The following is a 15,000-nucleotide window of genomic DNA, read 5'->3' as shown; positions in this document are numbered from 1 at the left end:
GTCTCCATTCTAACTGTCCAATGTCTGTAGGTAATGCTGGGAGCAAGCAGTAACGGAGTACTCTCGTTAGGTACTGTACAAGGGAGAGAAGGACAGTGATGAGGTAGGGGAGTGGGGATCGGGGGGAGGATGTTGGGAGAAGGGGAAGAGGAGGGATGGGGAGAGTGATGTAGGGGAAGAGGAGGGATGGGGGAGAGGTAGGATGAGGGTGGGAGAAGAGGAGGGATGAGGGAGAGGGGAGAGGTGAGATGAGGGTAGGGGGGAGAGGAAGGATGAGGGAGATGAGGAAAAGGAGGGGTGGGGGAGGAGAGGGAGGAAAAAGGGGGGGGAGAGAGGGGGTGAGGGAGGAGAGGAAGAGGAGGGAGGAGGAAGGGGGGGTAGGGGAGAGGGAAGAGGGAAGTGGGGGAGGAGAAAATGATGGAGATAAGGGGAAGGAGGTGAGAGGAAAGGGAAGAGGAAGGAGGGAGGGGTGTGAGAGGGGAGATGAAGGTGGTGGAGAGGGGAGAGGGAGAGGGAATTAGAGGAGGGAGGGAAGAAGATGGAAAGGGAGAGAGCGGAGAAAGGAGGAAGAGAGAGAGAGAGAGAGAGAGAGAGAGAGAGAGGGAGAGAGAGAGAAGGAGAAAGGGAAATGGAGAGAGGGGAGAAAGTAGGAAGAGAGAGAGAGAAGAGAAAGGAAGGAAATTGGAGAGAGAGGAGAAAGGAGGGAAAGAGAGAGAGAAAGAGGGAAAATGAGGGAAGAAAGGAAAGATAGATAGAGGAGGGGAAGATTAGAGAGAGAAAGGAGGGAAGGGGAGAAAGAGGAAATGGGAGAGGAAGGAGGATAGGAGAGAAAGAGAAGAAAGAGGAAGTAGGAGAGGAAGGAGGATAAGAGAGAAAGAGGAAGACGGAGAGGAAATGGGAGAGGAAGGAGGACAGGAGAGAAAGAGAAAGAGGAAAAAGAGGAAATGGGAGAGATAGGCAGAGGGATAAAGAAAAGAAAGAGAAAAAAAAGAGAAAATTAGGTAAAGGGGTAGGAGAGAAAGGGAGAAAACAAGGTAGATGATGATCGAGAGAGGAAGAGAAAAGAGAGAGGCGAGAGGAAGGCAAGAGAGGTGGATGCTGCGGCCTCAGCATCGGACAGACAGATTGATGGATTGAGAGGGAGAGGGAAGGAGGGTAAGAGGGAGGGAAGGGATAGGAAGATTAGGGGGGGGAGGAGGGAGGAGGGGAGGAAACAGAGGTGAAGGAAGGGTGAGGAAAGATGGGAGGAAGAGAGAGGGAGAGAGAGAGGGGAATAGAGCAGAAAAAGGGGGTCGAAGGAAACAGGAAGGGATAATGAGGTGGAAGAGAGAGAGAGAGAGAGAGAGAGAAGAGAGAGAGAGAGAGAGAGAGAGAGAGAGAGAGAGAGAGAGAGAGAGAGAGAGAGAGAGTTTTATTGTTATATATTGTTCTATCGTTTCATTTCTCTGTCTCTTACACACCTCTTCCTCCCTTTATTTTGCTCTCTCTCCGTGCCATTGAATTCCCTTAAAGAGTTGACCAATGACAGACTTTCTTTCAGGTGACGTCACGGACAGACAACCGACCAATGAGCGTCGAGCAAGCTGAGGAGCACCGGAACTAGGAAAGTTGTGGGTACGTGTTTATTTATATATATATTAATAAATAAACATATAGATATAATTTTAATACGAGTATAATCTCAGGTAATTGAAGATATTATAGAAAATAATTCTGAAATATTAATAAAATAAATCGTTTACGTATAGCTACCGTAATTAATAGGGGGAAAATAATACATGGAAACCGGTGGCTCACGGGCACCAAGCCAGGAAAGAAAATGTAACGCAGTCTATGTTGTGACTTGAACGAAGGTGGGAGTGTGCGTACTTCTCTCGTGCGATTTTGTGAGTGACATCGGAAAGAAAAGAGATTATACCAAGGATATATACACCCCTTTTTGGATACAGCAAGATGTACTTGTGAATTCTGTGATGTGTTTTCAAATTTGGTGAGTTTTGATATTAATTTCCATGTCAATTGTTGTTACATATATATATGGCTTCATATAGATTTATCAGTCTCTAAATATGTTTTGTAAAATAGACTCTTGATATTGACCTGCCCTTTTACGTATTTCATGACCATTTCATCATAGTCTTTCATGTAACCTTTCATTCAGTTCATCATCATCATCTCATGCTGTTTATTGAATCTAGTGAAAATCCTTTTGATAGAAGAGGTCAAATGTGACGATTACCTTATCTGACCTCATATCGTGTGTGTGTGTGTGTGTGTGTGTGTGTGTGTGTGTCATTTTGTGGAGAGAGAAAGAGACTTAGTATTATATATATCATCTTTAGATATTTATTATTTAAATATATGATATTTTTCCCAGACTGGTTTTAGTAAAGCGCTTTACTTCAGATTCATCAACAATCGTTCTTAATACCAATAAGAATTATAAATTTTTGCCTAATGCATTATTGCCACACTATCATTAATCACCATCACTCTCAGAAGACAAACTTTCATAATAAAATTCCCAGTTTTTTTAACAATTGATATTATTTCCGTCAAATTGTTTGCCAGAACCCCTCTTAAACCAGCCTGAGTTGCCAGGTCTTGTTTTTCCGTGACTCTTAATCCCTTCGTGTCTGTGTTGATGGATGAGTATACTGATGAATACAGTATACCCGCGAAGTATATCTGGAGCTTATTCTGGAGTGATGTATGGTAATTGTGCTGCGGAAACCTAGTTTGTGAGGATGGAGGGTTTCGTTTCGCGTTGTATATGAAGCTATGGAAGGGTCTCTAGGCCCGTTTTCAGTACGTGTTCATTTGTGTAGAATTTGAATATCGTTATATATTTTTTTTTAATGTCTTCGTTTAATAATGGTTGAATTCGCTTTTCTTTCTCGGGTTTTTTGTTTATTGCAAAACTCGCAAAGGAATTTACTCGATTTTTATCATTGTCATCCTTACTATCAGCCATAATTGCCTGTCATCGTGAATTATTACTATCACCGTCTTCAGCTAAATTGCCATCACTGCGATCAGTTTTATTGTCATTATCACTGTCTTTATCCTTATCATCTTCGTCGTTACCAATCATCATCATCATCATTATTAACATTATCTTTATCATCATCATCACCACCACCACCACATCATCATCATCATCATCATCATCATCATCATCATCATTATCTTTATCATCATCCTTATTAACATTATCTTTATCATCATCATCATCATCATCATAATCATCACCATCATCATCATCATCATCACCGCAATGACCCATCTAACCCCCCCCCTGCTCCTCCTCCAGGTGCTAAGGATGCTGAAACACGTGACCTACCGCTCCACCTCGTCCTTGGGGCGCTCGCCCGCCGAACTCACCTGCCGGGGCTCGAGCGTGTGTCCCGACACCCTCAGCCTCAAGGGTGACCTCTCCCCCTCGTCCCCCGAGATGACACTCAAGGGCAAGAGCATGATTTCGTCCCCAGACACGCTGTCTCTCAAGGACGCTTCGCTCTCCGACCTCAAGGCCTTCTCTCCGGATTCGATCAGCCTCCACTCGACCCTCAGCTTCTCCTCCTTGGCCATCGGGAGGTTGTCCTCGAGGTGCTCCTCCACCGCGTCGCTTAACGAGCCGCAGACGGTGAGTGTTGGAGGGTGTTGTGAGAGCGCGGTGGTGTGGAATGGTGTTCTGTGGTGTGGTGCTGTCGTCACTGTGTTATGTCGTGTTATGGTGTCGTTGAAAGGACGATATTGTGTTTTGTTTCCTGTGGTAAGACACGCGCGTACACGCAAACACACACATATACACACACACACACACACACACACACATGCAGACTTCCCCCAACCCCCGCACTCTTATCCCTCAACCCCCCCCCCCCCACACACACACACACCGACGCAAACACACTTAAAAGTTACAACGAATCGTCACAGCCATGTAGTGAGCGGCACCGCGCACTCTCTACAAGATCATCACACTCGAACTCTCGCATGGCGCCGAGGAGTGCGTTCGGGAGATCACGAAACGTGGAGAGAATGAAACGTGAGAGAAACGGATTTTAATGCGGGTTTTGTTTGTTTGCCGTTTGTGTGTTGAGGTTATTACGTGGCAAAGGCGGTTTTTATCGGGTTTTCTTTTCCCTTTTATTTTCCTTTCTTTTCTGTTCTGTTCTGTTCTCTTCTCTTCTCTTTTGTTTCTTTTTCTTTTCGTTTCTCTTCTCTTTCTTCTCTTTTCGTTTCTCTTTCTGCTTTCTTTCTCTCCTTCTTCAATCTCTGGTGTCTATTTTGTCTCTTCTGCGAGAATGAGACAGAGAGAGAAAGAGACATAAAGAGAGCGAGAGAGAGAGAAAAAAAGAGATAAAAAGAGACAGAGAGAGAGACCGAGAGAGAAAAAGCGAGACATAGAGCGAGAGAGAAAGAGCGAGAAAGAGAAAGAGAGAGAGCGAGAAAGAGACAGAAGAGCGAGGAAGAGAGAGAGAGAGAGAGAGAGAGAGCGAGAAAGAGACAGAAAGAGAGAGAGAAAGACAGAGGCGGGCTAATGAAACGGGGTCCGGTTCCCATTATTAAACCGGCAAACTTCCTGTTCTCTTCGGGGGCTGTTTCCTTCCTGCCGTAGAGACGCCTCCAGAGCGAGTCGAGGGCTGCGTATATGTATGTATGTAGGTGTGTATATGTAGGTAGGTGGAGCCGTGGATGTAGGCCGCTTGGTGCGATGGAAATATGTGTTTTTTTGCTGTTTTTGTATGTTTTGAAGGAAATGTGTGTATATATGTATGTATATATATATATATATATATATATATATATATATATATATATATATATATTATGTGTGTGTGTGCTGTAGGATTTTAGTTAGATTTTTTAGATCCGTTATTTTGAGAAGATTTGGATATTTGAGTTTTGAATATATATATTTTTTTCTACCGGAAGTTGGATCAATTTTTTATTATTATTATTAATAATCTTATCTGTAATCAATTCTGCATTGCAAGAATCAAATCATTAGTTCTAATCCATTCATACCCCATAACCATAACGAAAAAAAAAAACACGAAAACACGTAATAAAAGACAGAGAAAGAAAGAAAAAAAAATAGACCCATATTTCTGACGCGACGCGACACAGTAGGCCGCCGCCTCCCCCCCCCCCTCCCCCCTCCCCCTCCCCCTACCCGCCACCCACGAGCCTAAAGTAAAGCTCGCTGGATGGTACGACACCCATTAAACTTTCCCCTTGAAAAAAATTATGCCGATAACCCATTAACTTCGAAAACTGGGTAGGTTGGTGTTTTATTTTTTTCCATATAGGTAATGGGGATTGTTGTTATTATTATTATTATTTTTTAATCATCATTGTTATTGTTGTTATTATTATTGTTATTATTATTATTATTATTATTATTATTATTATTATTATTTTAGTTATGTTTAATATTCTCATTTATCGCCCCCCCTCCAAAAAAAAGAATTGAATCCAGGTGATTTGTTTCCGGAAATAAAAAAAAGAATATAAACAAATATATTACATTTCCCTTTCGAACAATATAAAGTAGATTAAATTTTGTCCCGATTTCAAACTCTTCATCCTGCCCCCCCCCCCCCACGAAAGAGTAGTAAGAGAGAACGTAAAAAAAAATGAAATAAAACAAACGCCTAACGCGGAGATGCGTGCGTCCCTCCCTGTGTTCAAGGGGTAACGCCTATAAAATGTCTTTTCCTTCACGATCAACATTGACTGATGAGGAGAAATTAGTCTTAATTGATGTCTAGTTCAGTATTTCTTGGTCGTTTCATCTTTTTTTTTTTTTTCTTGTATAATAACCCGCAGAGGAAAATCGAAAATCCACAAGTGTTTTGCAAAGAAAATATGTAAAGAAAATTTGCGGTCGGCCCAGCAGGGGATACGGGCTTAACTCGTTCTGCTTGAAGTGTGGTCTGTCCGTCTGGCTTTGTAATGGATGACATGTTATTTCCCGCCTTCATATACGCATCAGGATATTTTTTTTTTGTCCTCTTGGAACCTTCGAGATTGAGGGAACAATGAGGCATTTTGGCGTACTTATTTACCGGCAAATTTTCACACAATTCGAACGCGCCGCGAAATTTCAGTTTTTCCTTTCTTTTTCTTCAAAGGAAGGGATGGATACGAGGAGTTTTGATACGTGAAAGTTGTCTCTTTCTTTCTTTTTTTTTTGTATTTGATTTTCCCATGGCTTTCGTTCACGCTTCGTAGATAAACAAAATGGATAAAGATTTTTTTTCCCTCCTAAACCGAGTCATCGTGTAATCAAGTAGCAGCTTTCTATACCTTTTTTTCCTTTTTTTTTTCTTATTTCCCTTTCCCGTGACACTTCCCGCGATACATTGTTTTTGATCCTCCTCCCAAACAAGAAAACCACTTCCACATCTTAAGTAAACGGATACATTAAGAAAGTTTAAAGAAATTTCGGTACCAAAAAAAAAAAAAATCTGTCACAGCCGCCAACCAATTTGCGACCTCAATGCCCCGGGTCTAAGGGCGTTCTTGCTATGAGAAAAAGCAAGAAAATCTTCCCTATTGTTTTCATGGTCTCATAATCACAAGAGAACTCAACGCAGGCGTGGTTTGAACTTGGCATTAACTCGGCGGGTAAACGGGTTAGGTGTGTGTGTGTGGGTGGGTGGGTGGGTATGGGGATAGATATGCCGTGTGGATATTTGAGGTTGGATGGTTGGTGGGGGTGTGGGATCTTGCGGATAAGTGTGTGTGTGTGTGTGTGTGTGAATGCGTATACGTATGCGTGAATTCGTATATGCCAACGTGCGTGCATATACACGTATACATGTACGTGTGCCTATATGTGTGCTTGCGTGCGTGTTTCTGTATGCGAGAGAGGTTTTCTCCGCCCGGAATGGAATGTGTCGTGATGCGCTGGTTGAGGTTGTCGGTAAATCTTTTCGGCGAGAGGAAGTGGGCGGTTCCCTTTGCTGCGCCTGTGTTAAGGTCCGACCCATAACACTGCATGGCGAAGGAGGAGGATGTTGGGTGTGGTGTTCGATTTTTTTTTTTTTCCTTTTTGGCTATTGTTTTACTGCGCTTTTCTTCTCGTGTTATATTTTTATAGAGCAACATTTATTATTGTAGTTTTCGTTTCGTTTTCCTTCTCAAAACTCCAATTTACCGTTTCAATTTACGCCTCATTAGCGTTCAATTGCACTTCCTCATCAGAGTTTCAATTTGCCCTTACAATTTACATTTAATTAACCTTTATTTGCACTTCCTCATTAATGCTCGAGTTGACCATTTCAACATGTATTTGACTGACGTGTCGAGGCGTGCCCGAGAGAAGGACTGTAACTACAAGTTCTGCACTAAAACTTGGCTGTGCACTAGAACTTAACTGGTCACTAAAACTTAGCTTGAACTAAAACTTAGCTGTGCATAAAACTTAGCCGTGCCCTAAAACTTAGCTGCGCCCTAAAACTTACCTGTGCCCTAAAACTTACCTGTGCCCTAAAACTTACCTGTGCCCTAAAACTTACCTGTGCCCTAAAACTTACTTGTGCCCTAAAACTTACCCTTCCTCTAAGACTTACCTGTGCCCTAAAACTTACCTGCGCCCTAAAACTTACCTGTGCCCTAAAACTTACCTGTGCCCTAAAACTTACTTGTGCCCTAAAACTTACCTGCGCCCTAAAACTTACCCTTCCTCTAAAACTTACCTGTGCCCTAAAACTTACCTGTGCCCTAAAACTTACCTGTGCCCTTGTCCCTGGCGAAGACAGATCCTCCGAGTGTCAAGACCCAAGGGGATGTATTAGATAAAGATTTCTTCAAGTCATGCGCCGAGACCGTTAAAGACAAGGGGGTTTAGAAGGGCAGTTAGCGAGGGGGGGTGAGGGAGTGAGGGAGAAGGGGGAGAGGGGGGAAAGAGGGTGTGTGGGAGAGGGAGTTGGTGGGTGGGAGGGGAGAGGGAGATGGTGGGAGGGAAAGAGGAGGGGGAGAGGGAGAGGGAGAAAGAGATGGAGAGGGAGAGGGAGCAAGAGGGGGTTGGAGAGAGGGAGAGAGAAAAAGGGGGAGGGAAAGAGGGATGAAGAGAGAGGGAGATGGGGGAGGGAGGAGAGGGAGAGAGAAAGGGGGGGGAGGAAGGAGAGAGGGAATGAGGGAGAAGCCCGGAGCGACGAGGGGGGGGGGAGAGAATGGGCAGGTAATTGGTATGAAAGGAAGAAAATAAAAATAATAAATAGATATAGTATATTCTTTTATGAAGGAGAAATTAATCATTCGAATCGTATGACGAAGAGAGGAATAGAAAGAGAGAAAGAGAGAACAAAAGGAATATCTAGATTGATACTATTGACGACGTTTTAAACCCGGGATAGAGAGGAGAATATTTTCTTTCTTCAGGAGAGGTGTTCCGCCTTAATTAACTCCCCCTCGAGGCCACCTGTACCACGCCTCCTCTCCTCCTCTTTCTCCTTCTCTTTCTCTTTCTCTTTCTCTTTCTCCTTCTCCTCTCTGTCTTCTTCCTCTTTTTCTCTGTCTTTTACTTCTTCTTCGTCTCCTCATTCTCCTCCTCCTCCTCTTCTCTTTTCATTCCCTCCTCACTTCCCACCGCACGATACCCCGACCGAATACCCTCCCCTCCCTCCCTCCCTCCCTCCCCCCTTCACCCCGCCCCCCCGATGCCCAGAAGCCATGCCCCGAGCCGCGTGACCTCTGACCCTCCCGTAACCCCCCTCCCCCTTCCCCCGTTCGACCTCGACTTTTTTGTCACGTGACCCGAAATTCTTGACTCGACCCCCAGCCCACCCGCGGCTACTGGGGCAAAGCCTGGCAGAGCATGACACTGTAGCGTAAGGCTTTGGTTGAATCTCCTCGCTCTCCCACACTTACGGGCGCACTCGTCGGGCTGATCAGCTGATTAATAATATCTCTCCGCTAAGTGGTGCTGTGGATGGGGGGTTTTCTCCTTCTGTTATTGTCGTTTTCTTTTGTTTTTGTTTGTTGTTAAGATATTCCCGTGTTGTTGTTGTTGTTGTTGTTGTTTTGTGTGTTATCTTTTTTTTATACGTGTCGGCACCCTGGTTATGTCCGTTGTTGATATGCAGACTTGTTATCATTGTTTACGTTTTTTTTATATTTATGTATATTTATTTGTTATTCTTGATAAACTCATCTTTATTTTTCCGGTTTCTCTCGCTTGATAAGAGTAAATACTAAATATGTAAAGAGATACTGGATAAGAAATCTAATGTTTTCGTCCCTTTCCTCCCCTCCGCAGACGCCCGTGAAGGTCTACCTGCGCTCCCTGCGTCCTGACATCGAGTACAAGACCGTCAGCCTGTCGTCCTCCACAACGTGCCGCCAGCTGATCCTCATGCTCCTGGCCAAGTTCCGGCTGCGCCACCGCGACCCCAACCTGTTCTACGTGACGATGGAGGTCGTGGTTCGAGGGCCAGGAGGAGGCGCTCCCGCCCGACGACTCCTGGTGCTGGACGACCACGCGTGTCCGGCGGAGCTGCAGCAGTGTCGTCCCCGCGGGGAGGCTCGCTTCAGCGTGGGCGTCCGGCGCGGCGGGCTGCTGCGCGTGCACGACTCCATCCTCATGCCCGGGGTGAGTGCTGCCCTCTGCTCGGCGGAGGAATTCAGTGCCCATGAACAATTGTTTTGTCTCGTAGTCCTACGGCACAGGAGGGTTTACTTATGAGCTCCTCTCCTTCCCTTTCAGTCGCAGTACAAGTCGCTGCTGGTGTCGTACCGCACGACGGCGGAGGAGCTGGTGCAGCTGCTCCTCAACTGCTACAGCAGCAAGGAGAACCCCGCGAACTACGCGGTGCACGAAGTCAACAAGAACCCGTACAGCGACCGGCCTCTGGAGCCCGACGAGTTCCCGCTGCTGGTGCAGAGCGAGTGGCCCAGAGCCTCCCGCCACAACTACGCCTTCGTCCTGCGCAGAAACGTCTCCTACAGCCTCAGCCTCAAGTCAAGAGTAAGTTCAGACAGAAGAGCAATAAACAGTCGGTGCTTGTTGATGCTGATGTGACACGTCTCTGCAAGTGAATAGTTGCATTTGTTCTAATTGTGTTTTTCTTCTTGGCCTCAGGTCTCGTGGAGAAGAAGCCTGGACCAGTCGAGCACGGACACCGAGTCCGAGCACGAGGACCACAACACGACCATCGGCAGCCTCATCTCCACCTCCAGCGTCTCCTCCGCCCTCAGCATCTCGTCCGGCGGCAGCGACTCCTCCGAAGGCTCCTCGTCGGGAGTGTCTTCCATGGCGTCCCCGAACATGTCCCTGGCGTCCCTGAGGGCCTCTCTCCCCGTCACGACGCCCACGTCATCGGCGACGTCTTCTCCCGCCGCGACCCCGGCGTCGTCCGCGAAGTCGTCCCCCGTCGCGACCCCGGCGCCGTCCCCCGCCAAGAGTGCGAGTTCCGGCGACGCCAAAGCGCCCGCCGACGACGCGTCCAAGCCCCAGATAACGACCACCACAACGACGATAACGACGACGACCCAAGCGGCGAAGCCCCCCGTGCCGTCCCCCGCGCCGCAGGGCTCCTCCCCGGCAGGAGACAAGCCCGCGGCGCCGAAGCCCGTCCCGAGGACCATCCTCAACATCATCACCGTGACGGGCAAGATCGTCTCGACGCCGCAGCAGAGGGGCCAGGCCGCGCCCCCCGCCGGCCGGAGCGAGAGCAGCAGCAGCCTCCCGAAACCCGTCATTATCTCGACGACGCTCGCGCCATCGCCTTCAGCCTCGCCCTCCCCCGCTGCTGCAGCCTCGCCAGCCAAGGCGATCGCGTCCTCGTCGTCCTCGTCCTCTCTGGCGACGCTGGGCGGCAGCTCTCAGCCCGAGGAGCCGCCGCTGCCCAAGAGAAGGGCGTCCTGCTGCCCGAATTACGAGAACTGCTTCTACATCTGAGCGCCGCCGCTCGCCAAAGATGCCCCATGCCAAAGATTTGGTGAGTTGGTCAACCTTTTATTTCTTTCACATCCTCTTCCATCTTCTCTCCTTCCAATCTTTCTTTTTCTCTCGCGTCCTCTCTCTCTCTCTCTCTCTCTCTCTCTCTCTCTCTCTCTCTCTCTCTCTCTCTCTCTCTCTCTCTGGAAGTTTATTTTCGGTCTCTCTCTCTCTCTCTCTCTCTCTCTCTCTCTCTCTCTCTCTCTCTCTCTCTCTCTCTCTCTCTCTCTCTCTCTCTCTCTCTCTCTCTCCCTCTCATTCAGCCTCTTCCTCCTTCCCCTTCCTTCTTCCACACTGCCTGGTTTGAACCGACAATACTAAGATAACGAATTCAAACAACGAAATACACAAAACCCTCTTGAAAATCCGCAGGTGAATAAATTTGTCGTTTCTTCTCCATTCCAGATGCTCAGAGCGACGGCTGTCCTCGTGTTGATACCAGTGGAAAGGAGTCAACCCCACGACTCGTATATACGCACATATATATATATATTTCTCGAAAATGCAATATATGAAGATTGTGTTCCGAGAGAAGAGAAAAGCGAAGCTAATTAAGTTTAAGGTCCCTTTTTTCGTACGTGAAGGCAAGGAACGTGTTACGGAGTTGGAAGATTATTGCTTTTCCAGTGACTCGATGGAGGAGCTCCTTTCTTTCGTGCCTTCGGAGCCGCCAGAGGTCACGTGAAAGGGGCAAGTGCGACGCGTAGTAATAAAAATAATTATCATGGTTCATTCTCTCTGTCTGTCTGTCTCTGTGTCTCTCTCTTTCTCTTTCTCTCTTTCTTTCTTTCTTTCTTTCTTTCTCTTTATCTATCTATCCATCTATTTATTTCATTTATTTTCTCTTGTATCACCAGAATACCATTGTATGAATTGCCTAGAAACAGTAGCGTGAAAAGTTCACGGACATCCGCTGTTTTCAAAAAGAAATACGTGTCGATTTTTTGTTTATATACTGTCTGTTTTTTCACCCTTTCTTTTCGCTCTGTGTTTCTTTCTATCTTCCTGTCTTTCTTTCGTTATCGCTATTCATCATTTCCCCTAAAGTGTGTCACCAGCTTTTTTTACACCTGTTTCCGCGTAGCTCAGACCTCGCTCTTTCCGTGTCTTGCCGACGTCGGAAGAGGAACAGGAGAAGGAAGAGAAGGAAAAGGAGGAAGAGGAACAGGAGGAGGAAGAGGAGACAAGGAAACAATCGCGGTGCGTGCGAAACTCCAGTTCTTCTTCCTCCTCCTAGTGTGTTGGGTCATTGTTGTGAACTGAGCTTGATATCGTCGGCGAGCTGGTGTTCCGTTGTTAGAGTGAGTGTTGGGGAGGCGGAGGGAAGGGAAGGTGTGAGGGGAGGGGAGTGCGTGATACAGTGTGTGTAGGTCGGGGGGAAGTGTGTTCGTGTGTTTGTATGTGGATAGATGGATAGACGGATGGATGGATGGATGGATATTTTGCATATATATATAACTTCCCATGTTACTATTCTCTTTGATGTGTGGAAACTTCCCTCCCGCCTCTCTCTCTTTCTTTCATTTCTTGTTTATCATCTCATATCTTGTCATTATTATATTTTTTGACGAGGAAACTCATAAGGAGGAGGAGGAAAACGAGGGTCTGCTTTGACCGCAAATAAGGAATTGTATAGTACATTTTAGCGACCAAATATGCTCTTTTTTCCCGAGACCTGTAATTTTTAACCCTAAGAATTGATAGTATACTCTTGTTTTCTATGATAGTCAGCTTCTAAGTCATTCTTATAAAAAATAATCATATTTTTAGGATGAACACATATCGCTTTGATAGTTCAAATGGAGAAAGAGAGTTAAAAAGAAATAATTTTAAAAACGAAATCGGTCTCCTAGCGATAGCCAAAATAAGCCGTAAACTGACGCGTTGGAAATATGAAAGTAGGAAAGACAGAGCTTCTTTTTTATCCGATAAGACGGTAGATAACGTGGAGGGGATGGGGGATGGGGGGGGAGGGGAAGAGGGTTCCTTTTGACCCCCCCCCCTTCATCAAAGGAATCCTCTGTAGGGAAGGATAATAACAGGATTCATGGAGCTACCCGTTTTGAAGGAGGTCGAGGAACACACACATACACACACACACACACACTCAACACAAATACTTAAAAACACGCACAAACACACACACACACACACACACACACACACACACACACAGTAAGAGGGGGGAGGGGGAGGAGGTAGTAAGATGAAGGAAACCCTCTCAGATCGCATCCAACTATTGCATTGGTAGCGTCGCGTCGATTTTTTTTTTTTTTTTTTTTTTTTTTTTTTTTTTTTTTTTCATAAATTGGCAGGTATGAAAGCCTTGCGTTGTTGGGAATCATCGGCTAGGAATTTTAATTAGATCAGAAGAGTTATATGAAAAAAAAAGGAAAATGATTTGTTTATTTCTTTCCGAGTGTGTGATCTTGATCGACTTTCGGATAGAAATGAAAATATAGCGTTATATGAAGTATATACGATATATTCACGCTCTATACATCCTGCTTTTGTTAATATTCCAAACTCGTTCCAAAAAGCAAATGGAGTCCTATTTTTAAGAGGCATTAATGAACGCAGAACAGGAGCTAAATGAGGCATTAAAATTAATCATAGGCATTTTTTAAAATTTGTATTTATCGAAAGGAAAAAAAATCGATACAAAAAACAAAAGAAAATCGAGTTACATCGCCACGAAAAGGGAGATGATTATATATATATATATATATATATATATATATATATATATATATATATATATATATATATATATATATATATATATAAGGTATATGAACCAAAAAAAAACATAAATAATAATCCAAAGGAGATGAAAATTTATGATTTTTTCAAAAAGAAAATCACAGCTTTGTTGATATGAGCCATTTTGCAATCGCGTGTGTTTTGTGTTTGACCTTTCAACTGTATGCATGTACGTTTCTTTAATACTTACATATATTATTTATATTGGTCATAGTGAGTATTACAGATCCATGATTTCACTTTGTTGTTTACCTTTGTTGTAATTATGTAAATATGTTGTACATACAAGAAAAAAAATCAGTGTTAAAGATTTTACATATATTTATGTCTCAACTAAAGCAAATATATTATTAATAAACTAATTATCTGGGTTTCTATTGTCCTGTTTATCTTAATCTGAATCCATTTATAAGGAATGTGATCCGAATACGGAAGATGCGAGATAAATGGAGTTTATACAAATATATACGGTTTTGAATTTTCATTTCACGTGATTTAAAAAATATATGAAAAGACTGTCTCTCTCTATCAGTCTATCAAGTAATCTCTCTCTCTCTCTCTCTCTCTCTCTTTCTCTCTGAATATATATATATATATATATATATATATATATATATATATATATATATATATATATATATATATATATATATATATATATATATATATATATATAGATAGATGGATAGATAGATAGATATATATATATATTTATATATCTCTTTCTCTCTCTCTCTCCTCTCTCTCTCTCTCTCTCTCTCTCTCTCTCTCTCTCTTATATATATATATATATATATATATATATATATATATATATATATATATATATATATATATATATATATATATATATATATATATATAATATATTCATATTTATATGAATAAGTAAATCGATGTATATATCCTATCCAAGTTTATCAATTTCTTTTTTTGTTAATCTCCCATTATCTTCCTCCCTACGAGAGAATGAAGGACAAAAAAAAACACAAAAACAAAAAAAAGGCAACATAATTTATATACTTCATTAGCCCAACCGTCAGCAACGTATGGAAACCCCATTAAAGAATGACCCATTAAACGAAAGGTTTTAGGCCTAATGACCCATCCTCAAAAGAAAAAAAAATAAAAATAAAGATAAAAAATAAAAAAATAACCTGGTATTTGAATAATGACAAGATGCGCAACATTCAAGGACAGTCTGGAATGTTCTGCGCTCGTATCCCCCGAGCAACTGGCGCGGCTCGTATCTCGGCCGGATGGCGACGGGATGGCGGTCACGA

General features: G+C 44.0%; 1 protein-coding gene across 1 annotated transcript; it reads left to right on the top strand.

Annotated features, from left to right (window-relative positions):
* The first annotated feature begins 1,842 nt into the window (after nt 1-1,842).
* Nucleotides 1,843-13,547, top strand: LOC119578152. The gene is given in 7 exon segments (XM_037925887.1): nt 1,843-1,990; nt 3,314-3,646; nt 9,275-9,607; nt 9,722-9,982; nt 10,097-10,778; nt 10,781-10,955; nt 11,360-13,547. Coding segments are annotated over 6 exon segments (1,776 nt in total). The 5' UTR covers nt 1,843-1,990; nt 3,314-3,322; the 3' UTR covers nt 11,361-13,547.
* The last annotated feature ends 1,453 nt before the right edge of the window (nt 13,548-15,000 follow it).

The sequence above is a fragment of the Penaeus monodon genome, chromosome 10, assembly GCF_015228065.2.
Source record: "Penaeus monodon isolate SGIC_2016 chromosome 10, NSTDA_Pmon_1, whole genome shotgun sequence".
Classification (NCBI taxonomy): Eukaryota; Metazoa; Arthropoda; class Malacostraca; order Decapoda; family Penaeidae; genus Penaeus; species Penaeus monodon.
This window is presented reverse-complemented; position numbering and strand designations above follow the sequence as displayed.